The sequence below is a fragment of the Manacus candei genome, unplaced genomic scaffold, assembly GCF_025592945.1.
Source record: "Manacus candei isolate 608988 ecotype Guabito, Panama unplaced genomic scaffold, ASM2559294v1 h1tg000043l, whole genome shotgun sequence".
Taxonomy (NCBI): Eukaryota; Metazoa; Chordata; class Aves; order Passeriformes; family Pipridae; genus Manacus; species Manacus candei.
In genome coordinates, this window is record NW_026138091.1 from 13,244,730 (window position 1) to 13,262,842 (window position 18,113).

The 18,113-nt window shown below is 34.0% G+C and overlaps 2 protein-coding genes across 3 annotated transcripts in view; one reads left to right on the plus strand and one right to left on the minus strand.

Moving 5' to 3' along the window:
- The window catches only part of LRRN3 (leucine rich repeat neuronal 3), a 34,389-nt gene extending 18,311 nt beyond the window's left edge, over positions 1-16,078 (plus strand). Inside the window, exon 2 of the mRNA XM_051795485.1 lies at positions 13,115-16,078. Within this exon, the coding sequence (XP_051651445.1) occupies positions 13,466-15,592 (2,127 nt within the window). The 5' untranslated portion in view covers positions 13,115-13,465 and the 3' untranslated portion in view covers positions 15,593-16,078. The remainder of the gene's footprint in view (positions 1-13,114) is intronic.
- IMMP2L (inner mitochondrial membrane peptidase subunit 2) overlaps positions 1-18,113 on the minus strand; it is a 427,044-nt gene that overhangs the window by 235,849 nt on the left and 173,082 nt on the right. The window lies entirely within an intron of this gene.

Here is an 18,113-nt window from a genome sequence, read left to right on the forward strand (position 1 = left end):
GTTCTAGAAATTGAGTCCATATATAAGGAAGAAGTATTTGACGGCATTAATAGGAGCATTTTTGCTTTAACAGAACGGAACTCTTACTTCTTTGACACACATGGGAGGTCTAATAGCAATTCTTGAAAGATTCAAAACCCTGAAAATAGCTTGGAAAACCAGAAAGAGGAAAAATGAAACTTATCAAGACTTCTTCACTTTAACATTTCCTAGGTTATTAGTTTGGTAGGTACATAGTATTAAAATGAGATTATTCAGCCTAAAAAAAAAAACCTGAATACTTATCACCTAAGCACAGTTAATATTTACCCTTTTGATTTGCTAACATTGAGCATCACCTATATCCGAAACCCTTGGTATCATCTTATTTATTTGATTATTATTTCATCATGATAAGGAAAAGGATACATAATCCTTCTGAGGAAACATTCAAATGTTTTGATAACTCAACAAACAGTAATCTATTTCAAAGTAGAACTCCCCTCGACAAAAGAAAGGGTTTGCTGATAGACCAAGAAACTAATAACACAACCTGCTCAGCCTGTTGTGAAACCTTTATGAACCGGTTCAGATCACCACATGACAATTTTCAAAGGAATGCCAAGTGTTGCTTTATCATTGTCAATATTTAACTGCAGTCTTCCAGTTTTACTTCTTTCAAGGTAACGATAGGTTTTAGTAAATAAATATCCATGTCTCCACCTGCAGTAGAAATTCCATCTTTCATTAAAACATTAAGCAGGTGAATATTGGTTTTCTGGATCCAAAGGGATCAAGACATCCTGATCATAGAGAGAACTCATCTCATTAAATCTTCAGTATTTTGTTCCAAAATAGGTTTCTATTAACTAAATAAAAATGTTTAAAATGTGTTTAAAACTGATCCTTGAAGAATAATTATTTGTAGAAAAAGAGGCAACTAAACAGCAAATTTATTTGTAACTTATCAATTAACATTCAATTCTAATTTTTAACAGTAAAATGGGAATTATAATGAAACTAAAGCCCAATTTTGAAGCCAAACATTTTTATGGCCTTTAGGGTATTTCCTTTCTGCTTAAAATGCAAGTCCTAAAAGCCTGCTCCTGAAGGACTGCCAAACAAAGCTATTTCACCTCATAACTGCTCAAGTTTCTACTCATTACTTCTATAACTTTCAAATGCTGCTTCATATTCCCTGGATGTGGTTAACATTATCTCTCATGAATATCAAGAGAAAGGAGCATTCTATCACCTTCAAGGAAATGTTTTCAGGACTTTTTAAACTCTCAGCCTTCACATGCGATGCTTTGCCTATTCATTTAATCCCAGAATAATCTTAATCTCTAACCAGTCTAAAATTACTGGATGGCACAGAAAATTAAGAATTTGAATTTCAAAATACATCCTAGTCATTCTCTACAACTGAACCTGATCAGTCAGGGTTTGAAAACACAAGAGTTAGAACAATCACAGTGTTCTGTACTCCGTTTTCCAAATCTGGATTTACTTTCAAAATTTGCATTTCCCACATACAACAGGATACCACAATAAGGATTGTTCAAAGCGTACTTACACAAACTTAGAAACTGGAATGGATTTTGGACTTCAAATGCTTTCCATGCTTTGTTTTCTTTGTATTAGAAATGTTAAAGCAACTTAAGGTGACATTTCATGCTCATTAACAGAGGACACAGAGTCATTTGCAAGGAGACAGACAGGTGGTTTATAACTTCTATCATTATAATATCGAACAAGGTGACAACTATTGCCTGAAGGAAGGATAATTATACTATAAGAGAACTTGAACTATATATTCAGTTCATATTTATAAGAACTGGCAAGACAAAGTCACGCACCAAAGCTAAATTATCTTCATTTGCCTGTTTAAATTATGGTTAACCAAATCAACCCTCAATTCACTTTTATTGGTATTGGTTTGTGTACTGCATCAGCTAACTCCATCAACAGAATTGCCTCCAAAAGTATCTGCACTACCTATTATGCACTACTGCAAGAAGGAGGACCTATTTACATCTTTAGAGGAACACCTTGTCATCTCAATCTCTTTTCTGAGGTGGCCAATCAAGCGCTACTGGGACTCTGTCTGCCTGGTTTTAACATACTAGCTGAGGAAGGACCAGTTAAGTAAATTAGCCCTTCCAAATACCAGAGTGTGTCCTCTGCTTTAAACTCTTCAATGGTACATGTGTATTTTTCTTCTCTGAACTATAGAAACATATATAGTCTTAAATACTGCAAATTGCATGGATGATGTAAGAAAAACCAAACTCACCAACTTCAGTATGTATCCAGAGATCTTATTTTCTTCAAATGCTTTGAAAGTATTTACACAGGACACAAAGTATTCTTCCATTAGGTTTGCCTGCTATATTTTTTCTATACATACTCCTACTTATTTTCCATACATGAAAGTATGTATTTCCAATTAGTTCCAGTTAGTTTCCATACATACTCCTAGTTAACTGGGGAGAAATGTTTATTAATTCAATGAAGAGCACCAGCAATCGATCTTCATATGGTCCTTCGTAGTTGACATATTTTCCTAGAATTACGATGCACATGCATGGAGAGAAAAAACTCCAGGTTTACTCAGTATATATAACTACTCCTCGTCTACCTGTAAATGATATATTGCCTAATATTTTTACTTAATATTTGTACAAATAACTAACAACTATAGTCTGTTGTCAACAAATCTAAAACTGTTTACAGAGGAAGCAACCCTAGTTTACTTTCAGAAAATTTATTATAATTTTCCTCATACAAACTGATTCTGCCCTAATTCCAGCTTATTTTGCTGAACCTGAATGAACAGCACCATATACAGCATTTCATAACAGTCTTACCCACAGCTGATAAGCTAAACACGGGGTTTAGCATATGCTAGGTTCACAATTGCTGTTTCACTTCCGTGGTCCTCCTATGAGTGAGCAAGCATACCATGTCTTTCTCCTTACTTCTGATAATCACTCTGATGTCTTCCAGTTTTGTATCAGAAATTACTACTAGACCCTGAAAGCTTTATTTGTAATTTCACATTGTTGAAATGTCAAACTATTGCAATATCTATCTTCCTTTACTTATTAAAGCTGTTTTACTGCTGAAAAAGAGAACCATGCCATTGTCTGAAAGCAGAAAGGTTGAAGTCAGACTTAAAAACAAGTGTCTTATAATAAAAAAGCAGGTTGCTTTGACATAACATTATTACAAAATTATGCCTAATCCTCCTATGGAAGGACAAACTGGAAGGACAATTTGAAATGGTTCATCTATCCCACTTGACACATGTGATGAACAAAGCTGTTCATACCATAATCACCACTAATAGCATCTTTTCAGTATCTTAATTCAAACCTACCTTTTGTTCAGTCTGAAGAGCCATTTTCCCATAGCAAGTCATTTCATTGCACAAATACATCTGTGCATACCTGTCATTCTGATCATAATATATGAAGTAGTGTTCCTACATGTCTCTATATAAGCACCTACAGCAGGTATGTCTATCCATAGTCTTTGAATCATAGGTAGGAATCACAACAAAATGCAAGAGAAATTGCATTGTCAGGGAAAAGCCAGTGCAAACTTTTGATTACAGCAATTGCAAGCTGGTTGACTGACGTGAATAATTGAACAGTAAATACTGGCCAAAATTCTCTGGAAGATCAGAACGTCAATTTTATTGCTGCTGTCAGATTTGGCATCCAAAATGCAGAAAGGTGATGTGTAAGGATGATAGATTCTGGAAAGTTAAGAAAGAAATACAAAATCAAGATGTGGCTACATTGTGTAGTTTCATAATTGAAATAATGCTGTTCAGTGACAGGCTAATGAGCCAAATTATCTAACACTACAGGATTGAGTCAAATTTCACGTTAGACAAAACTCAAAAGAATCTTTTAAAATAACTGGAAACACTAGAAGAGTTGTACATTAGGAAATAATGGATGGGGAAGGTGGATATTTTATCTATACATGCTGGAGAGGTATAAAGGTTTAAATAAATTTTCAATTTTGAAAGGACATGGAAAACACTTGAAAGAGAATTCAGTTACTGTTCCAGGAACTATAAAATTATTTTGCTGTAGTGCCACACACTACAGAAGAAATATGATATTTAACTGTAAGTATTGCTGTTTATTTATCTTGTATTTATTGTCTTTCTTTAGCACTTATTTTAAAAAAGTAAATTTAAGGAGAAAATTAGATCCGAATTTTAATGCATTCACTTCTGGGAAAATAAGAAGTGAACCATGATAATCATATAGTGTGGATTAGAGCTGACAAATGGGTCATAAAAGCACAAAAAACATAATTTCAGGTCTAAACATAACATTAGTTTTGCAAATCACATGAAAAAATACCCTTAACATGTAACATTATTAATGAGATGCTCAGTTGAGCGAAAACTGTAATTAAAACTAAATACAAATCGAAATACTTTCTGCAATCAGAAATGACAGTATCTCTATGAGTTCATAATTTATGAGTATCCATATATCACCCAAACTGCTCTAAAACACAGCAGAAAATAGAACTTTTATTTCCTAATCTTTACAATAATATTCTGGTTTATGCATTGTGAGTTTCTGCACCCTGAGGTATTATTTTTTATCAACCCATTTCTCTACACTGCCTCAAACAAGATTACAAAAAAAAAATTATCCATTTTTCTTGAACAATACATTGTGAACTTGGTTCCCCAGGTGGTTCAGAATGAAAGTAATTACCAAATATATTCAAAATTATAAGGTTAAAGCAATTCATCCTAATATGGTAGGAATATTCATGACATAGTAAATATCTCATCCACTACTGGCATCTCAAAAATAAACTATTTTTGGTTTTTGGTTTCTGCTAACTATAATGACAAGCAAAAAATGTTTTCACTTTATGGATCTTAAACCAAATTTCACATAATGTGTTCTAAGTATACATCAATTACTGGTTCAGATAGTAGCAGAATGCTACTGATATAACTGCATTCATTAAGTCCATTGATATCTTAGGACTATTATAGTTGATATTCAATACAGGGCACCCTGGAAATCATAAATTATTTTAAATTATTGTAAGGGCATTTCCGTTGATACGACCATGTCTCAAAACAAATCAGAAAGATACCAATTAACTAAAAAGGGAATTCACTAAAAATTAAGAGTCTGCTATTAAAGACTGAAAATTTAAAGTAATTTAGGTCTTCCAAGCCTAAATTTTTGTTACTGAAAAAATATGGAATAGAAATTTTAACTCCTAAAGTTATCATGTTTATTATTAGACTAGATTTATTAAAGTGACCTTTTTCCCCTGGTAAATTAAATAAATAAATAGATAAATAAATAAATAAAATAATTAATAAAAATTAAATCCCAAGAGAAATAGTATGTGGTAGGTACAGTCACTACTTTTTTCTGTCTTTATTATAAATATCTGAACACACCTATTTCTATGGTTTAGGCATATTTACTATTTACATTTTAAGAGCCACAGAGGAAAAAAATGCAGAATTTGTCAATAGCTTTGCTGGATTTTGGCTAGGTTTTTTTACTAGTCAAGTGTACTGCAGACTCCCAGAATCAGTATGGTAGCTTTCTAGAAAATCAAGCCAAAACTGTTCTCATATCTTTAGTTCTGGCCATCTGCTAGAAGCATCTGGTAACTGGGTACATGCACCCACACCCAGAACGTGACTGCTCTCTTGCCAACTATGTGCCTAGGTAGCTGCCAATATGTGCCTCTCCACTGCTAACATGACAACTGTCAAAAAGAAGCTGAACATGTACGAATAAATCTAAATTAAACTAACACATTACTTTCCCAAGTAACAGCCATCATTTTTTTGACATAATTGCTCGATAATAGCAATGATAAATAAGTTGCATGGCAAAACCTTTCTGAGGCTAAGAACTATAATAAGGCTACCAAAGATCTAAGTACTTTGAGGAGTTATTTGTCACATTTTATTCTTGCTGTTTTCTCTGACAACTAGAAAATATATATGTAATACTAGCAACATGTTACATCTGTAGATAAAAATATCTGAATTATACATTTAATATCTGATTTAAAAAGAAGAAATAAAATAAAAATCAGTTCACACTCTTTCCAAAAGTTTTCTTAATCCAAGTATATAAAATTATTTTATGTAGTTTAATGGACACACATTAAATATATTGCAATCGGATTTGGAATGCCATATTAGAAATTACAACATGAATGATAGCTTAGAACACAAATGTTAAAGCATTGCACAGATTCCATTGAAATTCATTCCCTTGTAAATTATAATTTTCTAACTTGTCTGCTCACTCAAAAAAAAAAAAAAAGAAAAACCTAAAACTTATTTTGTGCACTTTGTATTAGGAGAAGTAAAAAAATATGCAGGAACTGTAATTACTGAAATGATTAATTCCTTTGTGTGATTAAAGTAACTTTTTGTCTTCTTTCCACATTTGTGAAAAGGGCAGATGTATTCAATGGCTAGAGAGTGTACAATTAAAAGTTAAAAGCACATGAGAGACAGAACAACAGAAGGAAAATCTAAAATCAAAGCTTAGAAAAGTAATTCAGGATCATGATAGCAAACTACTGGACTACCGCTAAAGAAAAGAATAAACCCAAGGATATTCAGAAATTGTCATAGTGACTTTTTTTTCTGGCCTTGTCTGAATCATCAGTTCTGCCTTTTCTTGTGTTTAAATTTTAAGCTCTGTGGAGTTTTGTTTAGCAACAAGTGAGCACACAAGTTGGTGTGGTCCTGATCCACCACTATAGCTCCAATGCACAGTGATGATGATGACAGCATAACAGTAATAAAAATATTATATCTATTAAGCTTTTTGATTTTCATAGACAAACACCTTACTTCACACACAGGTAGCCCCATAGTTATCTGCCATCCCATGGTCAGTCATGGTAACCCAGTTTAAAACAGGTTAGGAAACAAGTGCTATATCTTTTCTATTCTTTCATTTTTAAAAAAGGGTTTTACCAAATGTTCATTTAAGTCCATTGAAAAGTTATTCTAAAATAGAATAAATAGACTCAATTAGTGAGAAAGGGTAAATCTCATGGAAGTCTAGCTGATCATAATGTTTTTCTGAATCTATCTTTATGTGTACATTAAAGTAACCTCAAAGCACACAATGTCTATGGATATAAAGAACTTCTCATGATGTATAAGATCTCGTCATTCTTGTAATGGTCTAAGGCATGAGAACCTGTCTGGTTTTACAGTCGTATCAAACATTTTAAGCTTGTAGCTTTCCCTCAGGCATATTTATTCTAAATAAGAAGAAAAATGAAAAAGATGCATAACAAGCTCACAAAATAAATATAAACACATATGCTGAAATAATTATTCAGATAGATCCAATTGCTTCAAAGGTTAAATACCAGTAGTTTTGCCATTTCCTTTGCATCTTCTACATAATGCTATTCAGGGACAGGCTGAAGACCTAAAAATCAATCATTAGAAAAAGAGTAAAGTAGATTTCCAAAATTAGTCAGTCCCAACAGAGAGACCCTGTCAAATTTTTCAAAAATGTCCAAATATTTCAGACACTCATTTTTGAGATTTTCACCTTAGGACTGAAATTCCAGCTGTCATCTGATACTGTCAGCTGCCCAAGCTGAACACCTCAGAAATACACTAATTTCCTAAATTCCTCCTTTATCTTTCAATGTGAGACTATATCTTAGCTATATGTAAGAATATAAAACATTAAGAGCATATTACAGTGACCTCGTATTTTGTATTTGTAAAGAGAAACAAAATGAAACCCTTTGCTCCAGAAAGTGAAATGCAAGCAAGACGACATATGCTAGCAGAAACGCTTTCCATTTTTACAGAACCTGTATAATTTTCAGTAACTGTATCAGACCAGCTAGTAGAGCTTACTTCTAGAAATATTTTCTTTCAAAACCAATTCTATAAACTTTCTGTGCTTTAATTTAAACTTACTCCTACCTCAATCACAAATTTCTGTACATATTTCGGCAAAAATATCCCACTTACATTTTTCTAGAGGACAAAAGAAAACAATTCAGATTTTTGTGTGTCAATTTGTGAAATATGTCATATATATAAGATAGTGACTCTTTTTATTAATTCCACTGTAATAAAAAATTCCCCAAGGAAACATTTTTTGTTGTTTTGACCATAGAACAAACAAGGAAAAAATTACTTACAAAATTATCAGAAAAATAGTAAATGTTCAAACCTAAGTATGTATACTTCCATAACCAATACTTAGAAAACCCAAAAAACCCTAAGTGCTGTAACTAAAATCAAGTGAGGTATGAAGTGTCTCATGCCCAATTTTTGGTCAGTGACACTTCCAGATTTCTGTCCATAGAACTGCTCAAAGTGGTTATAATGACAAGAATTGAGAAGTGTTCTTTCAGTTGATGTGTTTGAAAGGTAGCTTTGTATGAACAGCTGTGTTTTCAAAATGCTTGCCACCTCTAAATTGGTCCTTGTGAAGCGAATGGTTCGCCTTATTGCCAGGAGGGCACATTGTGCTGTAGCTGCTGCATTTTTAGGTTTTATCACTGTCTCTCTAACTGCTGAAGTGGAAAAAACTGATTGCCAAAACCTGACGTGTTTCTTTTCCTTTCTGCCCACTCTGACTTGGTTCTTAGCTGTCTGTTGCTCCAGCGATGAGAAACGCTGCTCAGTTTATTCATTCACTGAATGTCTTTTCCAGTTCAAATAATGGTGATACCCTCTTGTAAACCAAGGCTCCAGCTGTCAGTAGCAGTAAATGAAAGAAACCTAATTAAGGCATACCAATCATCATTTACACAAGAGATAATTAGGCTGCAAAAAGTCACACACAACAGGGTGCATTTTTCTAAACGCAAGAATTAATACTTTAAAAGCAAGAGACACACCATGTTTAGTAAGACAGTAAGCATAGATGGCAACAGGGACGGACTTCCAGAGAAAAATAACCTGTCTACAATGATTTAAAGAGTTTTAGTACAGAAGTTCTAGTATATTAAAACAATAATAAAAATACTGAATATAAGTACTAATAAGCAATACTAATGTATTACATATAGACTCTATTTAGCCTTTTTAATTGCAGACAATAGGAAGCAAACCATACCATTTCATCTGGATGAGGAAATACATGTACAATCAGAGTGCACATAAAGATTTACAAATGTAGCTGGGTAAAGAATTACATCAAAGACTCCAAAACTATGATGCACAACTCTTGCTGGTGCTTGTGTGGAAACATTTATCTCACATCTCAGCTTACTGATAATCATCTCCTGTTGAGCCTTATCTCTGCTGGCTTTTCTAGTGCGCACAGTTGTAGGTACAAGTTCTAAGAATCACTTGCATTACATCAAATGTCATTGAGACGTCATCAAAATCCACTACCAAGAGTTAATGCTGACATAATTGCATTATTTGAAAGAATTTGTTTTCAAAAGGAAATATCTACCTTTGCACAGAAACCTTCATGTATGTAAAGCTCTTTCCTTTAAATACTACTCAAAGGAACAGGACAAATAACTTTCAGGTCCTCTCTGTCCTTATTAGTACCTTTAAAACTGGCCATTGAAAATACAAAACTTTCACATGTAACTCTAGATGGTACAAAGCACTCAGCTTTAAAGCACCAGAAGCCATTAATAAAAATTCTGACAGTTACTGCTAATAAGAGCATTATCAGTACATATTTACTATTATGAGTAAATTAATGAAGAAAAAGAATCAACGCATTCCAAAAGCTCCAAGTAACACAAAGTTAAATGCTTATTTTTTCAGTGCAAACATTTATCTGTGTGACATTCTTCAAGGAAACTGAACTTAGGATACAGTTTATGCTGTTGAGTGCAATTTACATGAGGTTTATTTTGTTACAGTGAATGAAAGCTCACTTCCCCCTTCAAAATGATTTGAACACATTTTAAGGCTGGGAATTAGTTGCGTACAGTCAGATACACATAATCAATACAACCAGTTAAGCAGTCATACTGCTTAATTCGATTCTGGACTTGGATTGCTTCAAGTGCGACTGGAAAACTTATATCAACAATCCATGTTTTCTTACACTCTTAGCCAAAATTGTATATTGGAGTCACACTACAATACTATTATAAACAAAAGGGAGAATAAAAATGTTTTGCCACTCAAAGTGTTATATACAATTTTTGCTGTTCATTTCACTACTTCACTTTTCCCTGTACTGGGTCATATTAAGCGTACTACAGTCATATAATTTAGATTTAGGTTGTCCTGCCAGGAGCAGGGAGTTGGACTCAACGATTCTTATGGGTCCCTTCCAACATGACATATTCTATTCTATGATTCCATGACTCATAAGCCACCATGGATGTCCATTCTACTCCAGAAACATTCTTTTATTCCACATCCTGAATGACAGTTTATACCAAATAATTTTCACATAAAAAAACCCACAGATATGACACTATTTAAATAAAAAAATCATTCCGAAGTGAAACAATATATTTTGGAATGATGGCTGCAGGCTGGAAGAGAGTATCAAAATTATTCTACAATCTGTTATTCAAGCCACTCAACCCCAGTGAATATTTTACACAAGGCAGAAGTACTTTAACTGAAGAAATAAGCAAGATTTATGCTAGAACACCATATGAGCTTGAGCTGGTGACTTATTAGCTAAAGCATTCACCAGAAAGAGAAAGACATCAGATTAAATCATAACGAAGCAGAATTTCAGCCTGGATCTCTCAGCTCTTCTTTTTTGCTGCCTTTTGCAGAAAGCCTATCTAATATATATGCCATGGAAATATCCACTAGTGCCCTTACTTTTGGTTTGAGAATCCCATAGAAAATGAAATATAAAATCAGGAGGAGTATAACGCAAATGCAGGAGTATGTTGGCTCGTATGTATGCAAAAATGTAGTTAATGCGCTCTAAATGATACAGCCTCTCAGGTGCCTGGGACACACATGAAAAGTCCATCTTGGTCCACACTCTATGTTTCACAGTGGCCAATAGCAAATTTCCAGGGAGGAACAGAGAACGCGGTCAGCTACAGAATTAGGCTCCCCCAGAATACTTTCTCAAGTACCTCTACCTAGCAGAAGTCCCTGAGCATCACAGTGGAATCAAAAGGCTGAGATATCTGCACTAGCAATCTGTTGAATTTCAACTAATTTACAATGACCTTTCAATCAATTGAAATTTATACTTTGTATCTGTCATTTTTAATATACAGTCCAAATAAAAATACACAAGTGAAGGGTAAACATGCTTTAGAAAGTGCATCGAGAATGTGACTTAAAAAAATTCCCCACCCATGGCTATCCTCTTTTCTCCCTACATAGGAAATTACATCCATGCATTTGTCATAGAATGATTTCTACTGAGATCTTTAGTAAATATGACAGTACTCCACATGGGGGTATCACTTTGCCTCCTCCCGGCAAAATTAAGAGCAAGTTACAGGCATTAACTGTTAAACACAAATCTTTATTTTTCTGCAAGCCTCAAGTTCATCTCATTTCCCAGAACAAAGGAACAGATTATACTTTCACTATTTCAGTCAGGATGTCTTTGCATTTCAGTATAAACTGAGTCATGTGCATAAAAACATATTATTGATCCTCAAAACAGCAGAATGTTTTCTGTATGTTTATCTCACACATTGTCTGTTCACTCTATTAATAAACTTACACATTAAAATAAAACACTAAATGTCCTTAAATGCAAATAGTACAAACGGCAACCTCAAAACTTTGCCAAATGTATTTCAAATTGGTTCAATGCTCTTGTTACTTTGCATGGTCCAACACCCTTCCTCTGGAGCTGATATGGAATGCTTAGGTGGTAGATATGCCCAATCCTCCTGGGCCTGGAAAGGAAACCTAAAATTCAAATGCTTGACAATTAACTTTTGCAATTCTCTCTATCTATACCAGTAACACCTCAAAAGTTATTTATCAATGTCAATGAAGCATTGATCTTACCTTACAGTTTGTAAACAATGTCACTGTCAATTTTAACACTAGAGGCAAGGGGAGAAAGGACATAAATACGTATAGCACAACAGTCTTTGTAAACAAAGACTTGGTAAAGTTAAGTGCAAAGCCTATATTCTGAAGTAAATGAAGCAGTTAATGTGTACTACTTTATATACAAAAACACAGAAGCTTTGGTACTACATGCTTTGGAACAAAAGGAACACTCAGAGTTGGATTTATTTTACTCCACAAAAAGCAAGTACACACCAAAAATCTGGGGAGCACACATTTGATGCCTCAGGATGCTATGGTTTCAGTCTTTACTATAATTTGGGACATGAACACAATTTGGAAATTTCAGATTTTTGCAGAGCTACAGACCAAAGAAGCAATTGCAGTGTAGATTTCTTTCCCTTATCACTCTAAAGACACTTTTCTGCTATTATGCTTTGCAACTGAGGTTATTGAAGCCTGAATAAGAAAGCCAGTGATTAGTCTGAATTTGCCAAGATGGCAAGCTAATTATTATAAGGTACATATTTCTTTCTAATTAGTACTTAAGATAAAAAGAAAAATAAGCAGCTACAAAAAGAAATAAAAATTATAAAACCTGCGGATTATCAATTTTGTATATTTTTGTATAAATATCTCACAGGCTTGCCTAAGAATGCAATCATTAGGAATGTGTATTAATCCAACTATTCCGTTTTCCTTTGATTACACATAAATTATGTTCTTTATATTTCTAAACTTCATGTTCAAAAGTTAAATATTCATGATCTGTAGGATTTTGCTCAGTATTTACATTTTCAAAGCCAAAAGAAATCAGTCTGTTTCTAATGCTAAAAAAAAAAAATTTAAAAGAGGATAAAATATGTAGAAAAATCTCACTGATATATTTTGCTTTATACTCTGTGGATCTTCATCTTTCTGTAGAACAATGCTCCACTGGATATATGAGAAGCTAAAAGTCTAAAGATATATTAACTTAATTTATACTATCTGGATACCACTATAATACTCCAGGCACCACAGTCATTTTCTTTTCTTACTTGCAATAATTAACAGTAGAGAGCAAAAGATGGCTAAATTAATTTATAACTTTATAGTGTCTTACACTAATTATTTCCTCTTCTTGTATTTTAGGTCATCCTGTCATTCCTGCAAACACTAATCAATCATGGGATTTGAAGTTAATACTACTAAATAAATGAATTGCTTAATCTCCTATGACCATCTATACATGCTTCATCTTCACAAAGCTCATCAATTTTATGTCATCAAGGACAGAGTGACCTTCATTTCCACAAAATGCTTCTTACTACTGGACAAGCTGGTTACAAATTTATCACTTAACCTCAGGAAGAAAGACCTTCACAATCATCAGTTGATAAATGCAAGTGTGTATTTTATTAATTGACCGAGTCATACTGAATTCCAAGACCGTAATTGTGGAATACTGAAGGGTCTGTTACTTTCCTGAATATCTGAGCTAAGATGAAGGACATGCAAAACAAAATTAATTTACTTCTTAGTCTAGTTACCACTGCACTACTACAAGCTGTAGGAAAAAAAGCAGACTGCCCAGAGTCCTGTGTATGTGAGATCAGGCCATGGTTCACCCCCAGGTCTGTGTACATGGAGGCTCCAACAGTGGACTGTAATGATTTAGGCCTTTTTAATTTTCCAGCCAGACTGCCTGCTGACACACAAGTTCTACTTTTACAAACTAATAATATTGCAAAAATTGAACATTCAGTAGATTTCCCAGTGAATTTAACTGGTTTAGATTTATCTCAGAACAATTTATCCTCAGTAACCAGTATTAATCTTAGAAAGATACCACAGTTGCTTTCAGTGTACCTTGAAGAAAACAAACTTACTGAACTCCCTGAAGAATGTCTCTCTGGACTCAACAACTTACAAGAGCTTTATATTAATCATAATCTGCTTTCTGTGATTGCACCAGGAGCTTTCATAGGCCTCAATAATCTTCTCAGACTTCATCTCAATTCAAATGGTCTGCAAGTGATCAATAGAAAGTGGTTTGAAGCTACTCCTAATCTTGAAATTCTCATGATTGGAGAAAACCCAATTATCAGAATTGAAGACATGAATTTCAAGCCTCTTAGCAATCTGCGCAGCCTAGTTTTAGCAGGTATAAATCTCACTGAAATACCGGATAATGCTTTGGCTGGCCTTGACAACTTAGAAAGCATTTCCTTTTATGACAACAGATTTGTTAGAGTGCCCCACATTGCTCTTCAAAAGGCTACAAATCTTAAATTTCTGGATCTAAATAAGAATCCCATTAACAGAATACGACGAGGAGATTTTAGCAATATGCTGCACCTAAAAGAGTTAGGAATTAATAACATGCCTGAACTGATTTCTATAGATAGCCTTGCTGTTGACAACCTGCCAGATTTAAGAAAAATAGAAGCTACCAATAACCCCAGATTATCATACATTCACCCCAATGCATTCTACAGACTTCCTAAGTTGGAATCGCTCATGCTCAACAGCAATGCGCTGAGTGCCCTGTACCGCAGTACAATAGAATCCTTGCCTAATCTCAAAGAAGTCAGCATACACAGCAATCCCATCAGATGTGACTGTGTCATCCGCTGGATTAACATGAATAAAACAAACATTCGTTTCATGGAGCCAGAGTCTCTGTACTGTGTAGACCCTCCGGAATTCCAAGGTCAGAATGTGAGACAGATACACTTCCGGGAAATGATGGAAATCTGTCTCCCCCTGATAGCTCCTGAAAGTTTTCCATCTACTCTGGATTTAAAAGCTGGCAGCCATATTTCCTTACACTGCAGAGCAACAGCAGAACCAGAACCTGAAATCTACTGGATAACACCCTCAGGACACAAACTTTTGCCTAATACTATTTCTGATAAATACTATGTTCATTCCGAAGGAACTTTAGAAATAAGTGATGTAACACAAAGAGAAAGTGGCTTATACACATGTATAGCAACAAATTTAGTTGGGGCAGACCTCAAGTCAGTCATGATTAAAGTGGACGGCTCTTTCCCTCAGGACAGCAATGGATCTTTAAATATTAAAATAAAAGACATAAAATCTAATTCTGTTTTGGTTTCATGGAAAGCAAGTTCTAAAGTTCTGAAGTCCAGTGTTAGATGGACAGCCTTTCTGAAAGCTGAAGACTCCCAGGCTGCACAGAGTGCTCGAATACCATCTGATATGAAGGTGTATAATCTTACACATCTAAATCCCTCAACTGAATACAAAATTTGTATAGATATTCCCACTATCTATTCACAGAGTAAGAAACAATGTGTCAACGTAACCACAAAAGGACTGGACTTGAAAGTGAAAGGCTATGAAAAGAACAACATAATAGGATTCCTTGCCTGCCTTGGTGCTCTTTTGGGAATCATCTCTGTGATATATCTCTACAGCTGCATCTCACAAGACATGAACTATGGCACTGGAAACAGCTATCTAAGGAATTACGTGAAGAAACAATCCTTTCAATTCAATGAGCTTTATCCTCCTCTAATCACTCTTTGGGATATGGGCAAAGAAAAAAGCACAGCAATGGAAGTAAAAGCAACTGTAATAGGTGTACCAAACAATATGTCATAAATATGTCACTATAACACTCAATTTCTGAAACAAAAAACCCTGACTGCATTTGTGTTGAACAAAACAACAAGAAAAAGTATTTCTCTTAGGAACTAGATGCCTGGACTTTGCTGCTGCCAACAAATGGGAATATATACCGACAAAGAGAGAAGAATTTTAACTAACTGGCTTCTAAGGGTATTCTACCAACCAAATACAATTAACTTCATGTTCTAGAACTTTCATGGGACTTTTAAGTCTGGAATACAGTGGAAGTAGCCAAGAACATTTTCTGGGTTTTTTTAAATTATTACATAAAAGTAGTGGAACTGAGCAATACCTCCTCCTGTGCTGTATTACACACACTAGCCACGAGTTTTTTTGCAGTGAACAGATATACTAGGATTGACATATGGTGTAATGAAATGGACAAATTCTGTAGAGTAGACACAGTGAGTATGTGAATTTTTTTAATGAGAAAATACATTTTTGATTAAAATCAAAATAGTTTTGGTCTTGTTTGTTTCTAAAAAAAAAAAATCCCACTATTCTGGGAGCTCTTGTCTGACAATAAACAAAGTCATCCCAATGCCTGATAAAATATCTCCTTACATATTCTCCTGTTAAATGCTAATCTGAGCACATATGATATTTTTGCTGCTTTTAGTTTGTATGACATGTTTCTAACAGAAACGTAAATTTAGTGGTAGTTTTTGATCAAATTCTATTTATTTTAAGAACATTTTAAAGGCAAAAGGGATGTTGGAGATGAGGCCACTTATACATTTTTATGTGTCTGTGTGAAACACTTCTGTTTTCTTAGCAACATGTGAGCCTGTCTGCAGATCTTTACTTCATTATATCTGTATTGCATTACTTTATTACTATACAAAAGTAGTCTCTTGTAGAACACATACCAGTGCTTTCCATGGCAGTACTGTAAACCACTTACTACCCATATAAACATAACATCTTTAATATCTACAAAGAAACATCTCCATGATATTAGCCTAACAAATCTCTAAAAAGATTCATTATTTCTCCATGACCAAAGACATTCTCCATGTCAAAATACCCACAGAAGCTACAGGTGAGCAGTAGGATTCCTTGGTAGCAGTGTATAAAAATGGATAGTTGTTCCTAATATAGATATCCTATGTAAACCTGAAGTCCTTGGGAAGTAATAAATCCATCTTCTAGCTTTAATAGCTTAGTGCACATTTAACTTGCATTATTTCATGAATGTATGCCAAAAAAAATCTAGCAACAACTTTTTCAGCTAAGTAGAATTGGTTAAAAAAATGTACAAATAACTTCTTAGTAGTGGCATAATATACTTCTTCATAATCTCTTCATTTACCAGAAGGTTGTGTTTTTTTCTACACAAGGCACAGGACTAAAATTTTCACGTATTTCATTAATTGGCATGTTTACTCTCTTTATTGGAGGTAGGAACTGACAACAAACTATATTTAATTTTCTCAGAAACAGAAAAGCATTGTTGCACACCTGTGTTTCCATTTATTTAAAAGATATCTCTCAGGAATCCAATGCATTAAAAGCCATACTTACTGGTTATTCAAACCAGAAAATAGTAGCTCAGAAATAGATTAACTTCCCCTTGGCATTTGACAGCAAACCTTATTCTGAAATGTACTACTAATGAGAGAAGACAAATATAAGCATTTAAAATACCTGGCTAGGCAATACCCAAAATACAATACTGAAAAGACATTTTAATTAGTTTATCTTACTTTTTTTCTGTCAGCTACTAGACTGAAAGGTAGTGTTCTATTCATAAAAAGATTAAGCATTTACTTCTTGGTAAAACATTTACAAAAATAAATTCCAATATTTCATCAGCTAACACAGCCAAAAGTTCACTTACATATGTACACTTCAGTTTCTAGTTTAGCTACAGTGCTGTGAAATCACAGCTCCAAACACTACCTAAAAAACTTAGATAAAAGATTGCAGAAAAAATGTTAATTTATATCCTAAAAGGAAATTTCCATTTCCAAAATTCACTAGTAAAACTCATTCTGCTTCCGTAACCTGAAACAGTGACCTCAAGATAACTTAAAAGAGAAATGGAGGTCCTTCCCACAATCTTGTGCTGGCCAGGAATAGAAAAGACACAATGATCAACAATAATCTTTAAGATATTATTTGTTATCTGAAGATAGAAGAGACATTTCTGAAAGGGATTTCTATCTAGTATAGAAAATAAGTTCACATACTAGACAGTCCTAGAAGAGTTGAGAGAAAAAAACTGAAAAGCATCACTCTGTCAGACTTAAGAAAGAAAAGCATTCATATTATTGAACTGAATGGAGCGGATGTGTGGCACTGACAAGACAAGAAATTTTACATAGCAGAAAGTGTATAATAAGTATGAAAAGTTCATTATTAAAACTTCAGAAGACATTTTGAAGGATATAGTTAAATGGGATAGAGAAGATAGTCATTGAACACAAACCACTAGAGGCAAAAAAGAGACTGAAAATTCACCTCATGCTAAAGATGAGAAAAAAAATGCTTG